Raw genomic sequence first — 27,009 nt, 5'->3', positions numbered from 1 at the left:
GTGTCAGCGGATGGGTCTATGAAAGATGAGGTGAATCATAGAATTGATGAGGGAAAAAGAGTGAGTGGTGCACTTAGGAGTCTGTGGAGACAAAGAACTTTGTCCTTGGAGGCAAAGAGGGGAATGTATGAGAGTATAGTTTTACCAACGCTCTTATATGGGTGTGAAGCGTGGGTGATGAATGTTGCAGCGAGGAGAAGGCTGGAGGCAGTGGAGATGTCATGTCTGAGGGCAATGTGTGGTGTGAATATAATGCAGAGAATTCGTAGTTTGGAAGTTAGGAGGAGGTGCGGGATTACCAAAACTGTTGTCCAGAGGGCTGAGGAAGGGTTGTTGAGGTGGTTCGGACATGTAGAGAGAATGGAGCGAAACAGAATGACTTCAAGAGTGTATCAGTCTGTAGTGGAAGGAAGGCGGGGTAGGGGTCGGCCTAGGAAGGGTTGGAGGGAGGGGGTAAAGGAGGTTTTGTGTGCGAGGGGCTTGGACTTCCAGCAGGCATGCTTGAGCGTGTTTGATAGGAGTGAATGGAGACAAATGGTTTTTAATACTTGACGTGCTGTTGGAGTGTGAGCAAAGTAACATTTATGAAGGGATTCAGGGAAACCGGCAGGCCGGACTTGAGTCCTGGAGATGGGAAGTACAGTGCCTGCACTCTGAAGGAGGGGTGTTAATGTTGCAGTTTAAAAACTGTAGTGTAAAGCACCCTTCTGGCAAGACAGTGATGGAGTGAATGATGGTGAAAGTTTTTCTTTTTCGGGCCACCCTGCCTTGGTGGGAATCGGCCGGTGTGATAATAAAAAAAAAAAAATAATGTACCAGAAATGTATAAATGGTGCAAAGGTGACATTAAAACAATATCAAAGATGGGTGACCCAAACTCACTACCATTATAGTATGCTCCTTACTTAGCGATGAATTCATTTACGGACGTGGTCTTAGGAATGGAACTCCATCGTTATGTGAGGAGAGGCTGTATAGCAATTCTTCTTTCAACAAACCAGCTGTATCCCACTGAAGCAGGGTGGCCCAAAAAGAAAAACAAAAGTTTCTCTTCATAACTTTAGTAATGTATACAAAAGGGGTTACTAGCCCCTTGCTCCAGGCATTTTAGTCGCCTCTTATGACACACATGGCTTACAGAGGAATAATAGTATAGCAATTAAGTATTATTATTATTACAATCAGATCTAAGTACTAAACCCACATGGGTCTTACAACACTGCAGGGTAGAATGTGCTAAAGTTGTACTATGCCAAATAAGAGACCAGCAAGGGTGAGGAGTATGCCAAAGGCAGAGTCAGTAAGGGCAGTGAGGAGTGCTAAAGGGAAAGTAAAATTAAAGTTGATGTAGTATATCTGTTGCTGACAAAAAAGTCAAAGAGGAAGTCTGTATCAAGGGTAGGGCTGTCAGCATGGAGGCAGATAAAAGCAACTGAGTAAAAGGATGTACATTATATGAGTGAGATGACTACAAAACAAATAATATGTAAAGACAAAATGTAAGTGTGTATTTGAAAGATAGAGCTCTCCTAGCATGGAAGACTCTGTATCCATGCTAAGTGGACAGTGTGTGGTGGAGATTCTTGATCTGCTTTACTCTTCTCTATTGAAGAAAAAAAGGTAACAGGATATTCTGTAGTACCTCGAGTTTTGGCCATAGTTCGTTTCAGAAGGCTGTCCAAGTGCTGTTACCAAACGAATTTGTTCCCATAAGGAATAATGTAAATTAGATTAGTCCATTTCAGACCCCCAAAAATACACTTACAAAAGCACTTACAAAAATACACTTACATAATTGTTCGAGTTGGAAGCTGTTTGAAACTCGAGGTACCACTGTACTTGTACAGCCATTTTTCATTAAACTTTATATCACAGCGGAAAATGAAAATTCTCAAATGAGGAATATTTTTATGTACAAAAAATTATTTTTTATATATTTTAGCATTTAACAGAATATGATTTCATAATTCATAATTTTACATACAAAATTGAGATTTCCCTACCCAAGTCACATTTTTTATCACAGAGAATAAGGTAGCAAATATTTGAGTATACAGGTCTCCCTCAACATTCACGAGGGTTAGGGGATCAAGAGCCTCGCGAATGTTGAAAAATTGTGAATGTTTGGTGCCCCAATATATTGTATGGAAATATAATACAATACTGCTTCCTTAACTTGTCGAACCATGAACAGTCATAAAATACATGAAAACGTCGTAAATTGTACTAAATACATACGTTATGCCTTAATAACATGTATGTTATTAAATACCACTGCGAGTCCCTACTACCCTCCCTCTGACCCCCCACAACTGGCAGCCAGCCCTCCCACCACTGTGTGGTGAGTGTTTTGTTTGTTCATTATTTGCTATTAAACTACAGTATAAATAATGTAAACCCATTTATGACTGCATATTGGAATGGCTATTCGGACAGGTATTGGAAGGTGACATCATGTGTTTACTCTTGAACACAGCAAAGAATCAAACATTTGTGCTACTGCTACTGCTAATAATAATAATAATAATAAATACGATAGAATTGAAGAAGGAAATTGTACAAAAATACGAGGGTTGAAGCAGTGGTGGAGGAAGTGGTTGACGCATTGTCAGTGTGGCTTTCTTTATGCTGGAGTGAGTATTAGTCTCCATGCTCTTCCAAACATTTCACAATAATTCATTGTATTTGGTGCTTGTAGATTAAGTGTGACTGGAGTGGTTGAAGCAGTGGTTGAGGCAGTGGTAGAGGCAGTGATAGAGGCAGTGATAGAGGCAGTGATAGAGGCAGTGGGTGAGGCAGTGGGTGAGGCAGTGGGTGAGGCAGTGGTAGAGGCAGTGATAGAGGCAGTGGGTGAGGCCATGATAGAGGCAGTGATAGAGGCAGTGGGTGAGGCAGTGGTATTCACTAACATTTTTTTTTTATTATCACACTGGCCGATTCCCACCAAGGCAGGGTGGCCCAAAAAAGAAAAACTTTCACCATCATTCACTCCATCACTGTCTTGCCAGAAGGGTGCTTTACACTACAGTTTTTAAACTGCAACATTAACACCCCTCCTTCAGAGTGCAGGCACTGTACTTCCCATCTCCAGGACTCAAGTCCGGCCTGCCGGTTTCCCTGAACCCCTTCATAAATGTTACTTTGCTCACACTCCAACAGCACGTCAAGTATTAAAAACCATTTGTCTCCATTCACTCCTATCAAACACGCTCACGCATGCCTGCTGGAAGTCCAAGCCCCTCGCACACAAAACTTCCTTTACCCCCTCCCTCCAACCTTTCCTAGGCCGACCCCTACCCCGCCTTCCTTCCACTACAGACTGATACACTCTTGAAGTCACTCTGTTTCGCTCCATTCTCTCTACATGTCCGAACCACCTCAACAACCCTTCCTCAGCCCTCTGGACAACAGTTTTGGTAATCCCGCACCTCCTCCTAACTTCCAAACTACGAATTCTCTGCATTACATTCACACCACACATTGCCCTCAGACATAACATCTCCACTGCCTCCAGCCTTCTCCTCGCTGCAACATTCATCACCCATGCTTCACACCCAAATAAGAGCGTTGGTAAAACTATACTCTCATACATTCCCCCTCTTTGCCTCCAAGGACAAAGTTCTTTGTCTCCACAGACTCCTAAGTGCACCACTCACCCTTTTCCCCTCATCAATTCTATGATTCATCTCATCTTTCATAGACCCATCCGCTGACACGTCCACTCCCAAATATCTGAATACATTCACCTCCATACTCTCTCCCTCCAATCTGATATCCAATCTTTCATCACCTAATCTTTTTGTTATCCTCATAACCTTACTCTTTCCTGTATTCACTTTTAATTTTCTTCTTTTGCACACCCTACCAAATTCATCCACCAATCTCTGCAACTTCTCTTCAGAATCTCCCAAGAGCACGGTGTCATCAGCAAAGAGCAACTGTGACAACTCCCACTTTATGTGTGATTCTTTATCTTTTAACTCCACACCTCTTGCCAAGACCCTCGCATTTACTTCTCTTACAACCCCATCTATAAATATATTAAACAACCACGGTGACATCACACATCCTTGTCTATGGCCTACTTTTACTGGGAAATAATTTCCCTCTTTCCTACATACTCTAACTTGAGCCTCACTATCCTCATAAAAACTCTTCACTGCTTTCAGTAACCTACCTCCTACACCATACACCTGCAACATCTACCACATTGCCCCCCTATCCACCCTGTCATATGCCTTTTCCAAATCCATAAATGCCACAAAGACCTCTTTAGCCTTATCTAAATACTTACATGTTTCACTGTAAACACCTGGTCCACACACCCCCTACCTTTCCTAAAGCCTCCTTGTTCATCTGCTATCCTATTCTCCGTCTTACTCTTAATTCTTTCAATAATAACTCTACCATACACTTTACCAGGTATACTCAACAGACTTATCCCCCTATAATTTTTGCACTCTCTTTTGTCCCCTTTGCCTTTATACAAAGGAACTATGCATACTCTCTGCCAATCCCTAGGTACCTTACCCTCTTCCATACATTTATTAAATAATTGCACCAACCACTCCAAAACTATATCCCCACCTGCTTTTAACATTTCTATCTTTATCCCATCAATCCCGGCTGCCTTACCCCCTTTCATTTTACCTACTGCCTCACGAACTTCCCCCACACTCACAACTGGCTCTTCCTCACTCCTACAAGATGTTATTCCTCCTTGCCCTATACACGAAATCACAGCTTCCGTCTTCATCAACATTTAACAATTCCTCAAAATATTCCCTCCATCTTCCCAATACCTCTAACTCTCCATTTAATAACTCTCCTCTCCTATTTTTAACTGACAAATCCATTTGTTCTCTAGGCTTCCTTAACTTGTTAATCTCACTCCAAAACTTTTTCTTATTTTCAACAAAATTTGTTGATAACATCTCACCCACTCTCTCATTTGCTCTCTTTTTACATTGCTTCACCACTCTCTTAACCTCTCTCTTTTTCTCCATATACTCTTCCCTCCTTGCATCGCTTCTACTTTGTAAAAACTTCTCATATGCTAACTTTTTCTCCCTTACTACTCTCTTTACATCATCATTCCACCAGTTGCTCCTCTTCCCTCCCGCACCCACTTTCCTGTAACCACAAACTTCTGCTGAACACTCCAACACTACATTTTTAAACCTGCCCCATACCTCTTTGACCCCATTGCCTATGCTCTCATTAGCCCATCTATCCTCCAGTAGCTGTTTATATCTTACCCTAACTGCCTCCTCATTTAGTTTATAAACCTTCACCTCTTTCTTCCCTGATGCTTCTATTCTCCTTGTATCCCATCTACCTTTTACTCTCAGTGTAGCTACAACTAGAAAGTGATCTGATATATCTGTGGCCCCTCTATAAACATGTACATCCTGAAGCCTACTCAACAGTCTTTTATCTACCAATACATAATCCAACAAACTACTGTCATTTCGCCCTACATCATATCTTGTATACTTATTTATCCTCTTTTTCTTAAAATATGTATTACCTATAACTAAACCCCTTTCTATACAAAGTTCAATCAAAGGGCTCCCATTATCATTTACACCTGGCACCCCAAACTTACCTACCACACCCTCTCTAAAAGTTTCTCCTACTTTAGCATTCAGATCCCCTACCACAATTACTCTCTCACTTGGTTCAAAGGCTCCTATACATTCACTTAACATCTCCCAAAATCTCTCTCTCTCTCTCCTCTACATTCCTCTCTTCTCCAGGTGCATACACACTTATTATGACCTACTTTTCGCATCCAACCTTTACTTTAATCCACATAATTCTTGCATTTACACATTCATATTCTCTTTCTCCTTCCATAACTGATCCTTCAAGATTACTGCTACCCCTTCCTTTGCTCTAACTCTCTCAGATACTCCAGATTTAATCCCATTTATTTCCCCCCACCGAAACTCCCCTACCCCCTTCAGCTTTGTTTCGCTTAGGGCCAGGACATCCAACTTCTTTTCATTCATAACATCAGCAATCATCTGTTTCTTGTCATCCGCACTACATCCACGCACATTCAAGCATCCCAGTTTTATAAAGTTTTTCTTCTTCTCTTTTTTAGTAAATGTCTACAGGAGAAGGGGTTACTAGACCATTGCTCCCAGCATTTTAGTCGCCTCATACGACACTCATGGCTTACGGAGGAAAGATTCTTTTCCACTTCCCCATGGACAATAGAAGAAATAAAGAAGAACAAGAGCTATTTAGAAAAAGGAGAAAAACCTAGATGTATGTATATATATATGCATGTGCGTGTCTGTGAAGTGTGACCAAAGTGTAAGTAGGAGTAGCAAGATATCCCTGTTATCTAGCGTGTTTATGAGACAGAAAAAGAAACCAGCAATCCTACCATCATGCAAAACAGTTACAGGTTTCTGTTTCACAGTCATCTGGCAGGACGGTAGTACTTCCCTGGGTGGTTGCTGTCTACCAACCTACTACCTATTTACTAACATATATGTTATAAATAATAATAGTACATGTTAATATTAATAACATTGATAATAATAATAATAATAAATGTTATTCATAATGTACTATTATTATTTATAACATATATGTTAGTAAATATCACTGCCTCTATCACTGCCTTTACCACTGCCTCACCCACTGCCTCACGCACTGCCTCACCCACTGCCTCACCCACTGCCTCACCCACTGCCTCACCCACTGCCTCACCCACTGCCTCTACCACTGCCTCTACCACTGCCTCTACCACTGCCTCACCCACTGCCTCTATAACTGCCTCTATCACTGCCTCTATCACTGCCTCTACCACTGCCTCTACCACTGCCTCAACCACTCCAGTCACACTCAGTCTACAAGCACCAAATACAATGAATTATTGTGAAATGTTTGGAAGAGCATGAAGACTAATACTCACTCCAGCATAAACAAAGCCACACTGACAATGTGTCAACTACCTCCTCCACCACTGCTTCAACCCTCGTATTTTTGTACAATTTCCTTCTTCAATTCTATCGTATTATTATTATTATTATATTAATATTTTTATTATTATTATTATTATTATTAGCAGTAGCAGAAATGTTTGATTCTTTGCTGTGTTCAAGAGTAAACACATGATGTCACCTTCCAATACCTGTCTGAATAGCCATTCTAATATGCAGTCATGGATGGGTTTACATTATTTATACTGTAGTTTAATAGCAAATAATAAACAAACAAAACACTCACCCCACAGTGGTGGGAGGGCTGGCTGCCAGTTGCAGGGGTCGGAGGGAGGGTAGTAAGGACTCGTGGCGGTAAACTTAAATATGATTTGGCGTTTGGGAATTCGCGAATGTGTGAAGCCCGCGAAAGTTGAAAACGCGAATGTTGAGGGAGACCTGTATATATGTACAGAATTTACTGTATTCTCTAGTTTACACATTAAAATATTCTTGTGGGTTTAATGATTTTTCATGCATTCAATTTGCCTTGAACCTAGTCAACTAATTCTATGTAGAATAACATGGTAAAACTTTTCATCTAGCTTTTCAAAACATAGCTTGGGTTATTTAGTAAAAGTCTGGCATGAATTGATTAAAAGTTTAGTCATGCAGTTTCTAATATTCATTATCTGTATAATAAAAGGCATAAGACACAGAAAACATACAGCTTACTCAGTTGGAAGGCATACTAGTGAAATAGATAGGAATTTGGTCAAATAGAGCAGTGGAATTGGCTTAAAATAGAACAAATTGGATGTAGTTGCTGATGCATCAATTGTGCCAGACTATTATCTTTGCACCTTGCTAATTTTAGAAGGTTTTCATCAAATTTTGTATTTTTTGGTGTCATTACCTTCACAAAAAGATTCTTTTGCCATTTCAGAAGAAAAAATTACATATATATTTTTTAAATTTCAGGGCTCATGACACAGAAAGGGGTTAATGGTACACTTTGCTACCTAAAGGGTCTTTCACAAAAAATCTATAAATTTTACATTTTCCTCAGGAACACAAACGTTCTGAGCGTTCGCTGGAGTCATGCCAGTGGTGCTTCGACAATAAAGAGATGCCAAAGCATTTAATTGTTGCATTAGGGACTAAGGTATGTATATAGATACTGTAGTAATTTTTGGCTTTTGCATAAAAATCATTTGTTGCTTACTTTGTGTTTTACAGTTATGAATATTTGTCCAAACCTTGGAATTATTACCAAATTAATGTACACTAATGACAAGACAGCTGTTGAATGAGCTACAGTGAATGTGTTCACCTATATTTGGGTCACACTACCTTGTTGGAAACAGCTGATGTGGTCAGTTAAGACACTTTAGTATTTTACTACATATGACATGCTGTAGATGTTTCCTGAGACATGTTTAGTGAATATTCTTCTTTACTTCTGTCTGTCCTGTATATAGGGCTGTGCCAGCTATTGTATTGGTATCAGTGGGCATCAATAGATTTTGATGGTATAGATCAGTCTAAAACTGAGTGCAGTATTGGTATCAGTATCAGTAAAAACATTAATGTTGTCCCATTCCTACACTTTATATATACTCTCTTTTACTTTTAGCAGAATTTTAATCCTTGTTATTTAACTTAAAATATCTGGCCCATAATATTTTCTTAATGAATTGTAAGAGTGATTGATGTAATGCACCTCTATTCTTCTACTATACATAAGTATTTTCTTTTGCACTTTATATATACATATATATATATATACATATATATATATATACATATATATATATATACATATATATATATATACATATATATATATATACATATATATATATATACATATATATATATATACATATATATATATATACATATATATATATATACATATATATATATATACATATATATATATATACATATATATATATATACATATATATATATATACATATATATATATATACATATATATATATATATACATATATATATATATATACATATATATATATATACATATATATATATATACATATATATATATATACATATATATATTTTATTTTTTTTATTATCACACCGGCCGATTCCCACCAAGGCAGGGTGGCCCGAAAAAGAAAAACTTTCACCATCATTCACTCCATCACTGTCTTGCCAGAAGGGTGCTTTACACTACAGTTTTTAAACTGCAACATTAACACCCCTCCTTCAGAGTGCAGGCACTGTACTTCCCATCTCCAGGACTCAAGTCCGGCCTGCCGGTTTCCCTGAATCCCTTCATAAATGTTACTTTGCTCACACTCCAACAGCACGTCAAGTATTAAAAACCATTTGTCTCCATTCACTCCTATCAAACACGCTCACGCACGCCTGCTGGAAGTCCAAGCCCCTCGCACACAAAACCTCCTTTACCCCCTCCCTCCAACCCTTCCTAGGCCGACCCCTACCCCGCCTTCCTTCCACTACAGACTGATACACTCTTGAAGTCATTCTGTTTCGCTCCATTCTCTCTACATGTCCGAACCACCTCAACAACCCTTCCTCAGCCCTCTGGACAACAGTTTTGGTAATCCCGCACCTCCTCCTAACTTCCAAACTACGAATTCTCTGCATTATATTCACACCACACATTGCCCTCAGACATGACATCTCCACTGCCTCCAGCCTTCTCCTCGCTGCAACATTCATCACCCACGCTTCACACCCATATAAGAGCGTTGGTAAAACTATACTCTCATACATTCCCCTCTTTGCCTCCAAGGACAAAGTTCTTTGTCTCCACAGACTCCTAAGTGCACCACTCACTCTTTTTCCCTCATCAATTCTATGATTCACCTCATCTTTCATAGACCCATCCGCTGACACGTCCACTCCCAAATATCTGAATACGTTCACCTCCTCCATACTCTCTCCCTCCAATCTGATATTCAATCTTTCATCACCTAATCTTTTTGTTATCCTCATAACCTTACTCTTTCCTGTATTCACCTTTAATTTTCTTCTTTTGCACACCCTACCAAATTCATCCACCAATCTCTGCAACTTCTCTTCAGAATCTCCCAAGAGCACAGTGTCATCGGCAAAGAGCAGCTGTGACAACTCCCACTTTGTGTGTGATTCTTTATCTTTTAACTCCACGCCTCTTGCCAAGACCCTCGCATTTACTTCTCTTACAACCCCATCTATAAATATATTAAACAACCACGGTGACATCACACATCCTTGTCTAAGGCCTACTTTTACTGGGAAAAAATTTCCCTCTTTCCTACATACTCTAACTTGAGCCTCACTATCCTCGTAAAAACTCTTCACTGCTTTCAGTAACCTACCTCCTACACCATACACTTGCAACATCTGCCACATTGCCCCCCTATCCACCCTGTCATACGCCTTTTCCAAATCCATAAATGCCACAAAGACCTCTTTAGCCTTATCTAAATACTGTTCACTTATATGTTTCACTGTAAACACCTGGTCCACACACCCCCTACCTTTCCTAAAGCCTCCTTGTTCATCTGCTATCCTATTCTCCGTCTTACTCTTAATTCTTTCAATTATAACTCTACCATACACTTTACCAGGTACACTCAACAGACTTATCCCCCTATAATTTTTGCACTCTCTTTTATCCCCTTTGCCTTTATACAAAGGAACTATGCATGCTCTCTGCCAATCCCTAGGTACCTTACCCTCTTCCATACATTTATTAAATAATTGCACCAACCACTCCAAAACTATATCCCCACCTGCTTTTAACATTTCTATCTTTATCCCATCAATCCCGGCTGCCTTACCCCCTTTCATTTTACCTACTGCCTCACGAACTTCCCCCACACTCACAACTGGCTCTTCCTCACTCCTACAAGATGTTATTCCTCCTTGCCCTATACACGAAATCACAGCTTCCCTATCTTCATCAACATTTAACAATTCCTCAAAATATTCCTTCCATCTTCCCAATACCTCTACCTCTCCATTTAATAACTCTCCTCTCCTATTTTTAACTGACAAATCCATTTGTTCTCTAGGCTTTCTTAACTTGTTAATCTCACTCCAAAACTTTTTCTTATTTCAATATATATATATATGTATATATATATATATGTATATATATATATATGTATATATATATATATGTATATATATATATATGTATATATATATATATGTATATATATATATATGTATATATATATATATGTATATATATATATGTATATATATATATACATATATATATATATACATATATATATATATACATATATATATATATACATATATATATATATACATATATATATATATACATATATATATATATACATATATATATATATACATATATATATATATACATATATATATATACACATATATATATATATACATATATATATATATACATATATATATATATACATATATATATATATACATATATATATATATACATATATATATATATACATATATATATATATACATATATATATATATACATATATATATATATATAGATATATATATATACATATATACATATATATATATATATATATATATATATATTTTTTCAACAAGTCGGTCGTTTCCCACCGAGGCAGGATGACCCAAAAAAAAGAAAGAAAATCCCCAAAAAGAAAATACTTTCATCATCATTCAACACTTTCACCACACTCACACATTATCACTGCTTTTGCAGAGGTGCTCAGAATACAACAGTTTAGAAGCATATACGTATAGAGATACACAACATATCCCTCCAAACTGCCAATATCCCAAACCCCTCCTTTAGGTAGTAGGTTGGTAGACAGCAACCGCCCAGGGAGGTACTACCGTCCTGCCAAGTGAGTGTAAAACGAAAGCCTGTAATTGTTTTACATGATGGTAGGATTGCTGGTGTCCTTTTTTCTGTCTCATAAACATGCAAGATTTCAGGTATGTCTTGCTACTTCTCCTCTTCAAGGGGGGCTCCTTGGCGTGGTGAAGAGGCTCTTGGTCTGAGGAATTAGACCTATCGGTCTTCTTCCTCAGACCGAACCTAATTACCCCCCAATCTCCCCTCCCTTATCCCATCCTCCCCTTTTTCCTTTCCTCCTCCTCCTCCCCACCCCTCCCTTTTGCCCTTCCTCTTTTTGTTCTTTGGGATTTCTCCCACAGGTGCGCTAGTTCCTAGGTAGGGGAAAGGATACCGGGGTCCATCCCATTCCGTTGAGGTTCTTAGCGGTGGCGTAGTTTGCCGTGGAATCTGGATCGCCTGGGGATGTCCCGATCCCTCTCCGGTATCCCGGAGTAGCTTTGGGTGTCTTTCGAGTGACGAGTGTATCTCTGGAAGCCACCTTTCGGATTCCGGGGGTGGTGGCCGAAGGAGGTATGCTTTGTGGCGGATATCTGGCCGCCCTCTCTTTTGTCCACCGAGGTAGCTCGGCAGATGTGAGGTTGCTATCCCGGATTGTTAGTTTACTAGCATGATGGGTAGGGTATGGCACGGGTTCCATGCTGCATCTGCGCTACTTGCGGTGCTGAGGTCCTCTTGGGCGCGGAGGGAGATTTCTGGCCCTTTCATTCCTCCTAGGAACTATCCCTCCCCGGTCCCCCCTTTTTTTATTCTTTTTTTTATTTTTATTTTCTTTTCTTCTTTCTTTTTTTTCTTAAAAACAAAAAGAAAGAAGTAACCTAACCATGGCAGCCCTAGTCCATGAACCTGGTACCCCCGGGCCCCTTCTTGATACCGCACCCCGTTCTGACCCCACCTCGTCTTTGGACCACTCTTCAGACATTCCTCATGCCTCTGTACCTATTGCCGGTGCTGTTTCCTCACCCGCTTCAGGTACTGAGGCCTCGACTGACTCCTTCGATTTATCGGACCTTCGCTCTCCTCTGACTATGCTTCCGGCCTCTCCCTCTACGGTGCAGCAATTTTCAAATCGCCGACCCGTTCCACGTCGGACCAACTTTGGTCCCACGCCTAAACGCCAACGACAATTACCTGCTGATGATACTTCTCCACCTTCTCGTTCTTCTCAGAAACGATCGACACGTCCTTCACTACCTTTCCACGCTCAGTTTCAGACTGAACAATGGACTAAATTCTTCACTTTACGACCAACTTCCTCTACTGCCTATCTTTCTGACCATAGTATTGGCAAGGCACTCCTACGCCATGTTGGTAAAGATATTTCTTTTCATGCTCTTAAGAGCGGTACGCGCATCATTACCGTACAGAATGCTACCCAGGCTCATGAGCTCTCTCGTCTTTCCCATATCGATACTGTTCCTGTCACTCTTGAAAAACATCATTCCTTCAATTCTTGTAGTGGTACCGTCATTCTGCCCCATACCATAGTTCAACAAAATTTCCAGACATGTGGCACTGACATTCTTGAACAGCTGGAACTCCAAGATCTCCCAATCCTCAAGGTAGACACTTACGTTCTTCCTGCCCATGGGCGGAGACGATACCCTAGCAATGTGGCTCGTTTAACTTTTGACAGCCGAGAACTCCCATCCTCAGTTTATATAGCAGGACATCGGTTACAAGTTCGAAAGGTGATCCCTACACGACAACAGTGTAGAAATTGCTGGCGATTTGGCCATCCAGCGAAATATTGCAGATCTATCGCCGAATGCCCAGTCTGTGGTGCCGATGACCATTCTAATACGTCTTGCAATCGATCTCCCTCTTGCCTTAACTGTCATGAGGCTCACCCTTCGTACTCTCGCCATTGTCAAGTCTATTTAAACGAGCGGGAAATCCGTTACCTCAAAGAGACAGACGGTCTCCCTTATGCCATGGCAGTTTCTCATCTCCGCCTCCAAGGGAGACTCCCACGTGTTTCTTATTCCCGTGTTTCAAAACGTCCCCCCACTTCTGGTATCCCATCTTCTACACCCACCTCTGGTTACCTCTCCCATAATCACTCCTGTATCTAATCCTTTTGCTGTCCTCGGCTCAGACGTCCCTACTTCAACGCCTCAGTCTAATCTCGCTTCTTCGAGTTCTCTCTCACAAGCCTCAGTATCGACGAGACCTCGTACGACACCTCCTCCCAATCGTCCCTCTACTTCTCAAAAGTCAAAAAAAGGTCCGTTAACACCTCCTACCCATCTTCCACCTCCTCCTTTTACCCTCCCTGTCTCTGTCCCTGGTTCTTCCCCTCCCACTGGCTCAGTTACAAGTGTAGAGGTTCACCCTCCTCCTCGTACTGTACCTTCCTCCCCTGTTCCCTCCCAAGTTTCTTCCTCTTCTGCCACCTCCCAGGTTCCTGCCTCTTCTGTCCCCTGCCACGCTTCTCCAGTTCCCTCCACCCTTTTGCCCCCCCCTACCTTGGTACAGTCCAATACAGTTCCAATCTTTACTCATCCTCCCCCTACCATTCCCAATATTGTCTCCCATACGACATCTCTGAATTCCGAAACACTTGAAGCAATCTCTGAATATATTGCAGAGACCAAACCATCAATGGACACTGATCCACCTTCCGCTCTTTCTCTCTCCTCTGCTCCATCTGCGCAACTCCTTTCTTCACAGCGCACCGTTCCTTCGCTGCTTGAACGTTTTCCACTGCCTCCGCATGTGGACTTTTCTAACCCCTCTAGTCTGTAGGAACCCTTACCTGCGGATTTCAAGTATCTTTATCATTGACAATCATGGCCTATTTACAGTGGAATATACGCGGCCTCAGGGGTAATCGGGGTGAGCTTCAGATGTTACTCTCCCAGTTTGCCCCTGTTGGTGTTTGCTTACAGGAACCAAAATTACACTCTGCTGTTATTTCTCACATCTCAGGCTATAATTTATTGTATTCTTCAGATCCTTTTCCTGATGGGACCTTTAATGAAAGTGCCCTTCTTCTACGCACTGATATTCCGTACCATCAGCTATTTGTTCATACTTCGCTGCATTACACAGCAGCCCGTATCCACTTACATAGGTGGTATACGCTCTGTTCTTTATATCTCTCTCCTTCTCGGGCATTATCTATTCCGGATTTTGCCTTCCTTGTTTCGTCATTACCGCCACCGATTCTGTTACTTGGTGATTTTAATGCCCACCATTTCCTCTGGGGGGGGTCTCACTGTGATTCCCGTGGAATTCAGTTAGAGGCTTTTCTTGCCACCCACCCCCTCCATGTTTTAAATACAGGTACTCACACTCATTTTGATCCTCGGACTCATACTCTCTCTTGCATCGATCTCTCAGTCTGCTCTTCCTCCTCCGCATTAGACTTCACTTGGTCTGTTCTCCCGGACTTACATGACAGTGATCATTTCCCAATCATTCTTACTTCCCCTTCATATTCGCCACCTCTTCGCACCCCACGCTGGCAATTTAATCGGGCAAATTGGAACCTTTACTCACACCTAACTGTTTTTAAAGAGGTTCCTTCTTCGTCCTCCATAGATGAGCTTTTACACCTCTTCTCGTCCTCCGTTTTCACCGCAGCTTCTCATTCTATACCCCAAACTTCGGGCAGGCATTCTCAGAAATGCGTGCCTTGGTGGTCTCCTGCTTGTGCTCGTGCAGTACGTTTGAAACGCGCTGCATGGGGCAGGTACCGGTACAATAGAACCACAGAGCGACTCCTTGATTTTAAACAGAAGCGTGCGATCGCTCGCCATGTCATCCGTGATGCTAAACGCACTTGCTGGCGAGATTATGTCTCCACCATCACCTCTGCTTCCTCTATGAGTGCAGTCTGGAAAAAAGTACGAAAACTGAGCGGTAAATATTCTCCTGACCCGGCTCCTGTTCTGTGGGTTGCCGGTGTTGATATAGCAAACCCACTAGATGTTGCCAATGAAATTGGCAATCATCTGGTCCGTATTTCTCAGGGACTCCATCTATGCCCCTCATTTCTTTCCTCAAAGTCTGCCAGAGAGTTAGCACCCTTGGACTTTTCTTCTCTCAGAGAAGAACAGTATAATGTGCCTTTTACACTTCAAGAACTGGAGGCAACACTCTCAGCTTGTCGATCATCGGCAGCTGGGCCCGACGACATTCATATTCGTATGCTACAACATTTACATCAGTCAGCCCTTGCAGTCCTATTACGCCTTTACAATCTTATTTGGTCACAAGGAGTTCTTCCACAGCTGTGGAAATCCGCCATTGTTCTCCCTTTCCGCAAACCAGGCACTACGGGACATGAAACCCCCCACTATTGTCCCATTGCTCTTACCAGTGCAGTTTGCAAAGTAATGGAACGCCTAGTAAATAGACGTTTAGTGTGGTATTTAGAGACACACAACAGTCTCTCCACTCGTCAATATGGCTTTCGTAAGGGACGTTCTACCATAGACCCCTTACTACGCTTGGATACGTATGTTCGTAATGCCTTTGCGAATAACCACTCAGTTATTGCCATATTTTTTGACCTTGAGAAGGCATATGACACAACTTGGAGGTATAATATTTTAGCCCAAGCCCACTCCTTAGGCCTTCGAGGCAATCTACCATCCTTCCTTAAGAACTTTTTAACTGACAGGCATTTCCATGTTCGGGTTAATAATGTGCTCTCCCCGGACTTTATCCAAGCTGAAGGTGTCCCCCAGGGATGTGTTCTGAGCACAACACTTTTTCTCCTTGCTATTAATGATTTGGCCTCTAGTCTTCCATCAAATATTTGGTCATCACTCTATGTTGATGACTTCGCTATTGCCTGTGCAGGCGCTGACTGTCACCTCATTACAGTTTCTCTCCAACATGCAGTCGACCGTGTTTCCAATTGGGCCACCACACGTGGGTTTAAATTTTCCAGCACTAAAACCCACCAAATCACTTTCACTGCAGTTTAAAAACTGTAGTGTAAAGCACCCTTCTGGCAAGACAATGATGGAGTGAATGATGGTGAAAGTTTTTCTTTTTCGGGCCACCCTGCCTTAGTGGGAATCGGCCAGTGTGATAATAAAATAATAAATAATAATTATATGTTTCACTGTAAACACCTGGTCCACACATCCCCTACCTTTCCTAAAGCCTCCTTGTTCATCTGCTATCCTATTCTCCGTCTTACTCTTAATTCTTTCAATAATAACTCTACCATACACTTTACTTGGGTGGTAAATGCAACAGCGAGGAGACGGTTGGAGGCAGTGGAGATGTCCTGTCTAAGGGCAATGTGTGGTGTAAATATTATGCAGAAAATTCGGAGTGTGGAAATTAGGAAAAGGTGTGGAGTTAATAAAAGCATTAGTCAGAGGGCAGAAGAGGGGTTGTTGAGGTGGTTTGGTCATTTAGAGAGAATGGATCAAAGTAAAATGACATGGAAAGCATATAAATCTATAGGGGAAGGAAGGAGGGGTAGGGGTCGTCCTCGAAAGGGTTGGAGAGAGGGGGTAAGGGAGGTTTTGTGGGCGAGGGGCTTGGACTTCCAGCAAGCGTGCGTGAGCATGTTAGATAGGAGTGAATGGAGACGAATGGTACTTGGGACCTGATAATCTGTTGGAGTGTGAGCAGGGTAATATTTAGTGAAGGGATTCAGGGAAACCGGTTATTTTCATATAGTCGGACTTGAGTCCTGGAAATGGAAAGTACAATGCCTGCACTTTAAAGGAGGGGTTTGGGATATTGGCAGTTTGGAGGGATATGTTGTGTATCTTTATACGTATATGCTTCTAAACTGTTGTATTCTGAGCACCTTTGCAAAAACAGTGATAATTTGTGAGTGTGGTGAAAGTGTTGAATGATGATGAAAGTATTTTCTTTTTGGGGATTTTCTTTCTATTTTGGGTCACCCTGCCTCAGTGGGAGACGGCCGACTTGTTGAAAAAAAAAAAATATGTATCTTCTTTCTTCTCCCTTTTTTTGTTTTTTTTGTCAGCATGTCAGCCATTTCCCACCGAGGCAGGGTGACCCAAAACGAAAGAAAAAACTTTCATCATTCAACACTTTCACCATCACTCATACATAATCACTGTCTTTGCAGAGGCGCTCAGATACGACAGTTTAGAAGTCCCTCCAAACTGCCAATATCCCAAACCCCTCCTTTCAAGTGCAGGCATTGTACTTCCTATTTCCAGGACTCGAGTCTGGCTAACCGGTTTCCCTGAATCCCTTCACAAAATATTACCCTGCTCACACTCAACTCCTAGATATTTTTAAACTGGGAAAGAAGAGATTGTGTGTCATTGTACAGTAAAAGGGTATTGTTTTATCAGTGTTTATAAATGACAATTTTTTAAATAGGTCTATAATTAAAAAGGTAGAATGCCTAACAAATAATTAAGAGGGATGTGTTGTCAAAGGATTGCATGTAGATTTGAAGGACATGGGTGCACATGAAGTGATTAAATTAATGTTGATGAAAAGAAGTTAAATTGAAATGGTAAAGGAAAATGGGACATTTCCTTGGGATGTGATAATTAGTAACTCTGTGGAGCTTATTTAGATTATTTGTGTGTGTGCGTGCGTGTGTGTGTGTGTGTGTGCAATTTAATTGACGATTTATCTACTACAGTAGTATTCTACTTATCTTCTTACAGTCATATGTATGTCTACCTCCTCATGAGTCCCTGACTCCTGGGCATTGTCTGATTGTACCAATTCACCATGTTGCTTGTTCTGTTCAAGCTGATGAAGATCTCTGGAGTGAAATCCAGGTGAGTTTTTATAATCCTTACAATGTAATGAACATATTTAAAATTGTAATATTTTTTTCAATACATGTGTATGACAATACTTAGAATATGGCACTTTATTAAAATATTTTATCTTGACAGATTTTTCGCAAGTCTATAGTCAAAATGTTTAATTCACGGGGTGAGGACTGTATATTCTTCGAGACTGTTAAAAGACTAAAATACTATCCACACATGGCTCTCAACTGTGTTTCTCTTCCAAGAGAAATAGGAGACATGGCTCCCATTTACTTTAAGGTAAGAATTCTATTCTTCTTTCATATTATTAATAGTTTAGGGAAACTCCAGGTACTTACTACTGTATATAGACAAAGCAGTATACAGTGCTAAAATCTTTTATATGTATAGTACTTTGAATATTGACATTGAAGCAGTATAGTGCTTTGAATATCGATGCTAGAGCAGTATACAGTGCTAAAATCTTGTATACATATATTCTTTGAATATTAATGCTAAAGCAGTATACAGTGCTAAAATCTACTTTATATTGATGCTAAAAATTCGTAAAAAGAAAGTACGGAGGCAGTCATTTTGTATTGCTCTAGAAATATTTGACTCTGCATAAAATTCAGCATGATAAGAGGGAAGTGTTTTAATTTATATTACTAAATTACTCTCTGCTTTCAAATTTTTGTATAAATAAGTAACATGGTATGAGGATAAAATCTTATTGCAATAATTTTGAATTTTGTAATTGTGCATACATACATTTTTCCCTTGTCATTTATCTTTCTTATTTGGGTTTCTGTAGCATTCCCTTCAAGGGATGCTCCTTCATGCTGGTGAAAGGCTCTTGATCCTAGGAATTGGAACTACACTCCCTTTGGATCAAATCTGAATATTCTTTTATTTCCCAGGTGCTGTATGACTCCTCCATGAATATAATAATACGTATATATAATACTAGTCTGCTTTAAATATTTTTTTGCATCGTACTGTATTTTCAGGATTCATCATAATAAAAGATATTCGGAGATGTCATACAGTTATAGAAAGGTGTTTTAGATGGATATTCAAGAAACCTACTCATAAATTTATTGAGTAACCAAGACCACAATTGAATCTTTTCCTTTATTTCATTTATGTTAAGTGTCATGCTTTCTAAAGTTAAATATGTATACTACTTTAGGATCATGGGTTTAAATAGACAGTATTGCTACTGCTCCTGCTATTCTCACTCATCATTAACACTTGCTTTGATACCACTAAATTACTACAGTTTGGAGGGATATGTTGTGTATCTTTATACGTATATGCTTATAAACTGTTGTATTCTGAGCACCTCTGCAAAAGCAGTGATAATGTGTGAGTGTGGTGAAAGTGTTGAATGATGATGAAAGTATTTTCTTTTTGGGGATTTTCTTTCTTTTTTGGGTCACCCTGCCTCGGTGGGAGACGGCCGACTTGTTGAAAAAAAAAAAAAAAATTATTTATGCACTTATTAATTAAAACTATAAGTTGCCATACTGTAAGTTATCATTTTACTTCGGAATTCAGTTAGTTGTGCAAACCCATTGAATTCATAGCTATACTTATTTTATCATCATTCAACACTTTCACCTCACTCACACATAATCACTGTTTTTGCAGAGGTGCTCAGAACACGACAGTTTAGAAGCATATACGTATAAAGATACACAACATATCTCTCCAAACCGCTAATATCCCGAACCCCTCCTTTAGAGTGCAGGCATTGTACTTCCCATTTCCAGGATACAAGTCCAGCTATATAAAAATAACCGGTTTCCCTGAATCCCTTCACTAAATATTACCCTGCTCACACTCCAACAGATCGTCAGGTCCCAAATACCATTAGTCTCCATTCACTCCTATTGAACACGCTCATGCATGCCTGCCTGCTGGAAGTCCAAGTCACCCTTCCTCGGTGGGAGACGGCAGACTTGTTGAAAAAAAAAAAAACTTATTTTATATTAAATTTCCAGAAAGCCATCATGGAGTGTGAAGCTGAATGGGCACAAAATAAGAAGCTTGTGGATTTAAAAAACCGTGATGTACGCAAAGCAGTACCAAAGGGACTTCCTTACTTTTTTGTTGATTTTGCAATGGATGCTGGCTTTGCTCATGTAATTGAAGATGAGCAAGAATTTCCTAACAACTTTGCTCAGGTAATAATGTTATTTTGTGATTATGCCAAAATACATTAGTCATTTACAATGTAAACTGTATGTCCTACACTTTTAGTATATTATTATTATAATCAAAAAGAAGCGCTAAGCCACAAGGGCTATACAGCACTTTTAGTATAGATCAAAGTTTTAAAACCAAATTTTTAGGCAGAAATTAGGGATTCAGCTTATTACTAGCCCTTAACCTTTAAACTGTCCAAACATAGATCTACATTTGCATGCGTAGCGTTCTGAACATAGATCTATATTTTTTACATTCTTATGGAGAAAATCAAGGTTGGAGCACTACTCGCGCAAACGTAGCTCTACGTTTGGACAGTTTAAGGGTTAAACTATCCAAACGTAGATCTATGTTCACCTCCATGGCACTCCAAATATTTTGAAAAATAAAAAAATCATTTTTTTTTTTGTTTTTAAATTAAAAAGGGCTATTTTCTGTGTGGTGCAAGACCAAAAAAAAAAAAATATTTTTTAGGACCAGTACTTACCAAGATATAAGACTGAAGTTGGCTCTGGATGCTCACCTGATGGCAATATCCAGTCCTGCCGCTTGCAGAAATGTTGCTGATTTACCTTTTTTTTTGTTAATATAATTTTTATGTTCTGATAATTATAATTTTTAATAGTTCTTGTGATTTCATAGCCAATCTTTATTCTGGCACTAATATTATGTACTGAAATAGTACTCAAATTGCAACACTCACACTGACAGGTAAACATTTTCACCTGCCCTGGTCATTTACTCTTGTCTAGAAATATATACAAAGTATTTATAGGTCCCAGCAATGTGTTAGACATGCTGGAGTATGATACTCCTTGAAGACTGGTGTTATGACAATGGTCATATAAATGACATTTGATGAATGTGCCCTGCTGGAGGGGAAAACCTTGCCTTTATATGTTTTTACTCTTGCACACAAACATGTCTTTGTATGTCTGTCATTCTGTACATCTATCCGTCTGTCTGCCTTGCTCTGCTTATCTGTCTTTGTCTTGTGTGTGTGCCTGGAGTATAATATGAACTCCTTGAATCATGGTGTTATGACAAGTGTCAAATAACAAGTGACATATGATGAATGTGCACTGCTGGATGGGGGAACCTTGCCTTTATATGTTTTTACTCTTGCACACAAACATGTCTATCTGTGTCTACCTAGCTCTGCTTATGTCTACCTGTGTGTCTGTCTTTCCATCTGCTTGTCTCTGTCTCAGGGAGCAGCTAGTAAACCTGTTGGTTTGTGGTGTATGGGCCGCTCCGATTGCTGAGCAAGTGACACTGCTGTTATTTGCATCATATTTATTAATGTCGTAGATCTACAAACAATGTATAGCACTTGGCCTGGAATTTTTGGGTTATCCTAGGTAATTTACATTATGTATAATAATCAGCCAGCTAGTCAGCTGAATACATAAGAACATAAGAAAGGAGGAACACTGCAGCAGGCCTACTGGCCCATGCAAAGCAGGTCCATGTCACCCCCCTGGCTTAGACCAATGACCCACCTAGTCAGGTCACATCCACTGAAAGGAGAAGCATGACATCTGACCCAGTAGCACAAGCTAGTCAGGTCCAACTCACACCCACTCATGCATTTTTCTAACCTATTTTTACTTTCCTCTTAAAAATGTGAGTGCTAATATGACATGACATCAGTGAATCACTGGTGTTTGCCATACTATTTTCTCTAGCTGGTGCTCAGTTGAACTGGTGGTCCCCGATTTTTCTCATAGTGTGCACACCGAGTGCAGAGTACAGAGGTGCTAGATTGGCCACTGTTTCCATTGGATCATTTTTAATTCTCCAACTGTCCCCCACCAAGATAGGGTGTCCTAACAAAGGAAACAACATTCTCTTGCTCATTCAACCACTGTCTTGCCAGAAGGGCACTGACATTACAGTTCAGATGACCCTTCAAGAAGCAACATCCCAACTCTCTCCTTCAGAGTGCAAGCACTCTACTCTCACCTCCATGACTAAGTCCAGCTAATAGGTTTCTCTGAATTCCTCCATGTTATTGTGCCTTGTTCACACTCCAGCAGCACGTCAGTTCATAAAAACTATTTGCCTTAACTATCTAACGTGCTCACACAAGCCTGTTGGATATCCAAGCCCCTAGCACTCAAAACCTCTTTTATCCCTCCAACCTATTCTAGGATGACCTCTACCTCTCTTCTCTACCCCAGATTCATATGCCCTCCTATTCTTCATATAGCAGCCCTGTATGACCCTTGTGGGTTTAGCTCTTAGTTTTGATTATCATAATAATATTCCCCCTATAGCAGGACTATACCTCATCTGTAAGTTGTAAAACTAAAAACACAACTTGTATATAAGCTTAGTACTTTCTGTATTTAGTGATCAGATATGTTGTGAAGATTGTTTTTATTATTTTGAACAATGTTTCAGTTATATGTACTATATTTTCTGTTGGATGTTAAAAATGCCTAAGCACATCTCTCTTATTTTGAAAATACTATAATTTTTTCAGGAAATTGTTGGTGGGATGTTGGACTTGGACAGTCACTTATGGCGTAAACCACGAAGGGAAAATTTTGATGCACAGCGAAGGAAAGTCATGGAATTTAGTCGCTGGTATAAAGAGTTTGATCCTACACAAGATAATTAAATGGGATTGTCTAGAATGTAATAGAAATCTTACGTAAGTAAAAGGGGAAAAGACAGTTTGTATGGGTTAATGGATTATACCTTTGTACTATGTCATCTTTTAACAAAATAAAGGAGTTAATGCTTCCTTAAGTTTTTATGAAAAATGAAATGTCATTTAGATACAGTACTTAAACCTTAGTTAATTATTTTTTTTAACACACCAGCTGTCTCCTACAAGAAGAAACATTTTCACCATCACTGTATTGCTAGAGGCATGCTGATAGTACAGTTTAGATGTCCCTCCAAACATCTCCACCCCTCCTTCAGAGTGCAGGCACTGTACTTCCACCTCCAGAACTCAAGTCCAGCTAACCAGTTTCCCCGAATTCCTTCATATAATGTTACCTTGCTCACACTTTCCCCTCGAGGGAGGTTCCTTGATCCTGGTGAGGGGCTCGTTATCTAGGGAATTGGATCTGTGCTCTGGTACCTGAATTGAGCCTGAATACCTTCCATTCCCCCCGCCACGTGCTGTATAATCCTATGGGTTTAGCACCCCACGATTATAATAATTATAATTGCTCACACTTCATTCAGTGCCTGGGGAATGGTAGTAGTAGCTAATGAAGTTAACCCAAGGAAAGGGATGGTAGCTTCAATTTTATCAAATCAAGAGCCCTTTGCCACAATTAACACACTCCCCCCCCCCCCCCTCCTGTGTTACAGTAAATCCAGTAAAATATTCTAGTTAAAGTTTTCTCAAAGTGACATCTATTCCATGACTCAATGTGTCTGTTAATGCCCACTTTCTTGTGACAACAAGGTTCCCTGACTTCCATGCTGGTGTTAAGTATGTAAATACAATAATACACCACCTGCACTGTATGACCCTTGTAGGTTTAGCACTTCTTTTTTATTATAATAATAATACACTATGAGGTATGTTTGGTATATTGAACTTAATTATAGGATGTGTCCATATGTAACACTTCTACAGGATGTGTAGTATCTAGATGTGACACCTCCCTCAAGGGAGGTGCCTTGATGCCAGTGAGGGGTCTCTTAATCTAAGAAATTGGACCTATCCATCCCAGCCTTTGATTGAACCTGATTTCCTTCCATTCCCAGGTGCAGTATGATCCCTGTGGGTTTAGCACTGCCTTACGATTATACGTAATAATAATACATACGTATAACATTGTAGGATGTGTAGCATCTTCGTGTAAACACTTTACTAAATGATAAGTAACACATAAATAAGTACCATAGTGCTGCAGACTTACAAAAATTATTTTGTAATCAATCCTTGATGTGTTGCCATGACCTGTCATTCAACACATACAGATAAACTTATTACTGATGTAATGTTGCTAATTAAAGAAGCCAGCAACTGTCACAGATCATTCAACTTGACTTAGACATAGAGTCCTCACAAGAAGTCAGCAACTATCAAGAGACTGCCTGGATCTAGATGAAGAATCCTCACTAGAAGCCAATAGTCACCAGAGACTGATTCAACTTGATCTAGGAGTAATAACCAAACAAGAAGAAAGCAGTTGCCATTACAAAGATGGCCATACCATCCACAATACTGTAAAAGATAAACATGTCATTAATAAAAGACTAATCAGTCATGCCTACAGATTTACAGAAATTTATAGAAACTTCAAATAATAAAATAATTTAAGTTTGCACAACAAATTCGTTTCAAATTTAGCTTCATATTGAGTTTCAGGATTTTTTTTTTTTTTTAACATACTGGCCGTTTCCCACTGAGGCAGGGTGACCCAATAAATACCTTTACCATCACTGTCTTGCCAGAGGTGCACAGATATGACAGTTTAGATGTCCCTCTAAACAGCAAATATCCCAAACTCGCAGGAATTTATAGTTTTATAATATATTATTCTAGTCAGGTTAATATTACAGTAGGGCCCCACTTATACGGCAGGTTAGGTTCCGGGCTACCACCATAAAGTGGAACACCCCTTTTTTTCCACTTATAAATGCATATGATGTCACCGTCCAATACCTGTCTGAATAGCCATTCCAATATGCAGTCATGAATGGGTTTACATTATTTATACTGTAGTTTAATAGCAAATAATGAACAAACAAAACACTCACCACACTGAGTGGTGGGAGGGCTGGCTGCCAGTTGCGGGGGTCGGAGGGAGGGTAGTAGGGACTCGCAGTGGTGGAGGCAGTGGTATTTAATAACATACATGTATGTATTTAGTACAATTTACAACGTTTTCATGTATTTTATGATTGTTCATGGTTCAACAAGTTAAGGAAGCAGTATTGTATTATATTTCCCCACAATACATTGGGGCACCAAACATTCGCAAGGCTCTTGATCCCCTAATCCTCGCGAATGTTAAGAGAGACCTGTACACATTAAAATCAGGAAGTGTTTTATGTCTCGAGATGCCATATTAGTAATAATACTTAATAATAATCACAGAGTCTCATAAATGTCGTATATTACGTTAATATACACATTTTCATTAATCTATGATATTTTTTCCAGATTATATAATAAACGCGATACATAACATATAAAGATGATAAATACACCCCATAGTAGAATAAATTAACATAAATATGAGATGTGGTAGCCAGACGATTTGTATGAGTGACAGCAAGAACAACGTTTTTTCTAGTCCAACGTCAAAGAAAATGTGTTACTGAAGGTATCTGTAGAAAATTATTCCTTTCGTATGCCTTCACTCAGAGCATCATTTCTTCTAAAAATGGTGTTACATGACAAAGGGAGTGTTCCTCTTTATTTATTCTACCGTATCAAAGTAGAGACAACTTGTACACAAACCAGACGTGTTCGCCTGGTTTGTTTACAAAACTCGCGTACGCCTGATTTGTTTACAAAACTCCGTACCTGTCCTCTCTCGTGTACTCATTCTCTCTCTCTCTCTCATTCATTTTATCTCATTTACTCACCTCTGACCCTACATTAAGACTACAAATATTTTAAGGTAAGTAATGAGTGAACTGTACAGTGGACCCCCGGATTAAGACGTCATCGGAATAAGTAACGTTTTTGGGTCAAAATATTGACTCGGTAAATGTCACTGAACTCGGTATAAGTCATTCATCCCAAACGTGTCCTCGTGGCCTGAGCCACCCGACACTCCATGTACAGCCAGTGTGCCATTGTTTACCAGCCAGCGAGGACGATCCCACTCATTCATACGATACATTTCGTATTATTCCATTCTTTTTAGTGCTTGTAACTGCTAAATAAGCCACCATGAGCCCCAAAAAAGCTTCTAGTGCCAGCCCTTTGGTAAATAATGTCAGAAAAGCTATAGAATTCAAGAAAAAGTTTGTAGAAAGATATGAAAGTGGTGGTGGTAGAGGATGGTAGTGGTTGTGATGGTAATAGAGGGTGGTAGTATGGGCCAACAGGTCTGCTGCAGTGTTCCTGTTTTCTTATGTACACCAGCCAGAGTACTTCCCCACACACACCAGCCAGGGTACTTCCCCACACACACGCTTTGATTTGATTGGGACTTGTGCATGAGTGAACAGAATTTTTATTTTTATTAACACATCAGCTGATTCCCACCAAAACAGGGTGGCCCGAAAAACAAAAACTTTCATCATCATTCACTCCATC

The 27,009-nt window shown here is 39.9% G+C and overlaps 2 protein-coding genes across 5 annotated transcripts in view; one reads left to right on the top strand and one right to left on the bottom strand.

The window, feature by feature from the left end:
• The window catches only part of LOC128694115 (CWF19-like protein 2), a 71,463-nt gene extending 47,950 nt beyond the window's left edge, over nt 1-23,513 (top strand). For all 4 annotated transcript variants that reach the window (XM_070093563.1, XM_070093562.1, XM_070093560.1 and 1 more), the window contains 5 exons: nt 8,008-8,103; nt 18,459-18,575; nt 18,696-18,851; nt 20,558-20,740; nt 23,251-23,513. In XM_070093563.1, the coding sequence (XP_069949664.1) occupies nt 8,008-8,103; nt 18,459-18,575; nt 18,696-18,851; nt 20,558-20,740; nt 23,251-23,388 (690 nt within the window). In that variant the 3' untranslated portion in view covers nt 23,389-23,513. The remainder of the gene's footprint in view (nt 1-8,007; nt 8,104-18,458; nt 18,576-18,695; nt 18,852-20,557; nt 20,741-23,250) is intronic.
• A 791-nt stretch (nt 23,514-24,304) lies between these two features.
• LOC128694116 (sodium/glucose cotransporter 1-like) overlaps nt 24,305-27,009 on the bottom strand; it is a 44,363-nt gene continuing 41,658 nt past the window's right edge. The window contains exon 13 of the mRNA XM_070093564.1: nt 24,305-24,960. Coding sequence (XP_069949665.1) covers nt 24,894-24,960 — 67 coding nt within the window. The 3' untranslated portion in view covers nt 24,305-24,893. The remainder of the gene's footprint in view (nt 24,961-27,009) is intronic.

This window comes from Cherax quadricarinatus, chromosome 43 (genome assembly GCF_038502225.1).
Source record: "Cherax quadricarinatus isolate ZL_2023a chromosome 43, ASM3850222v1, whole genome shotgun sequence".
NCBI lineage: Eukaryota > Metazoa > Arthropoda > Malacostraca > Decapoda > Parastacidae > Cherax > Cherax quadricarinatus.
The sequence above is the reverse complement of the archived record's forward strand: the minus strand, read 5'-3'. Positions and strand labels throughout refer to the sequence as shown.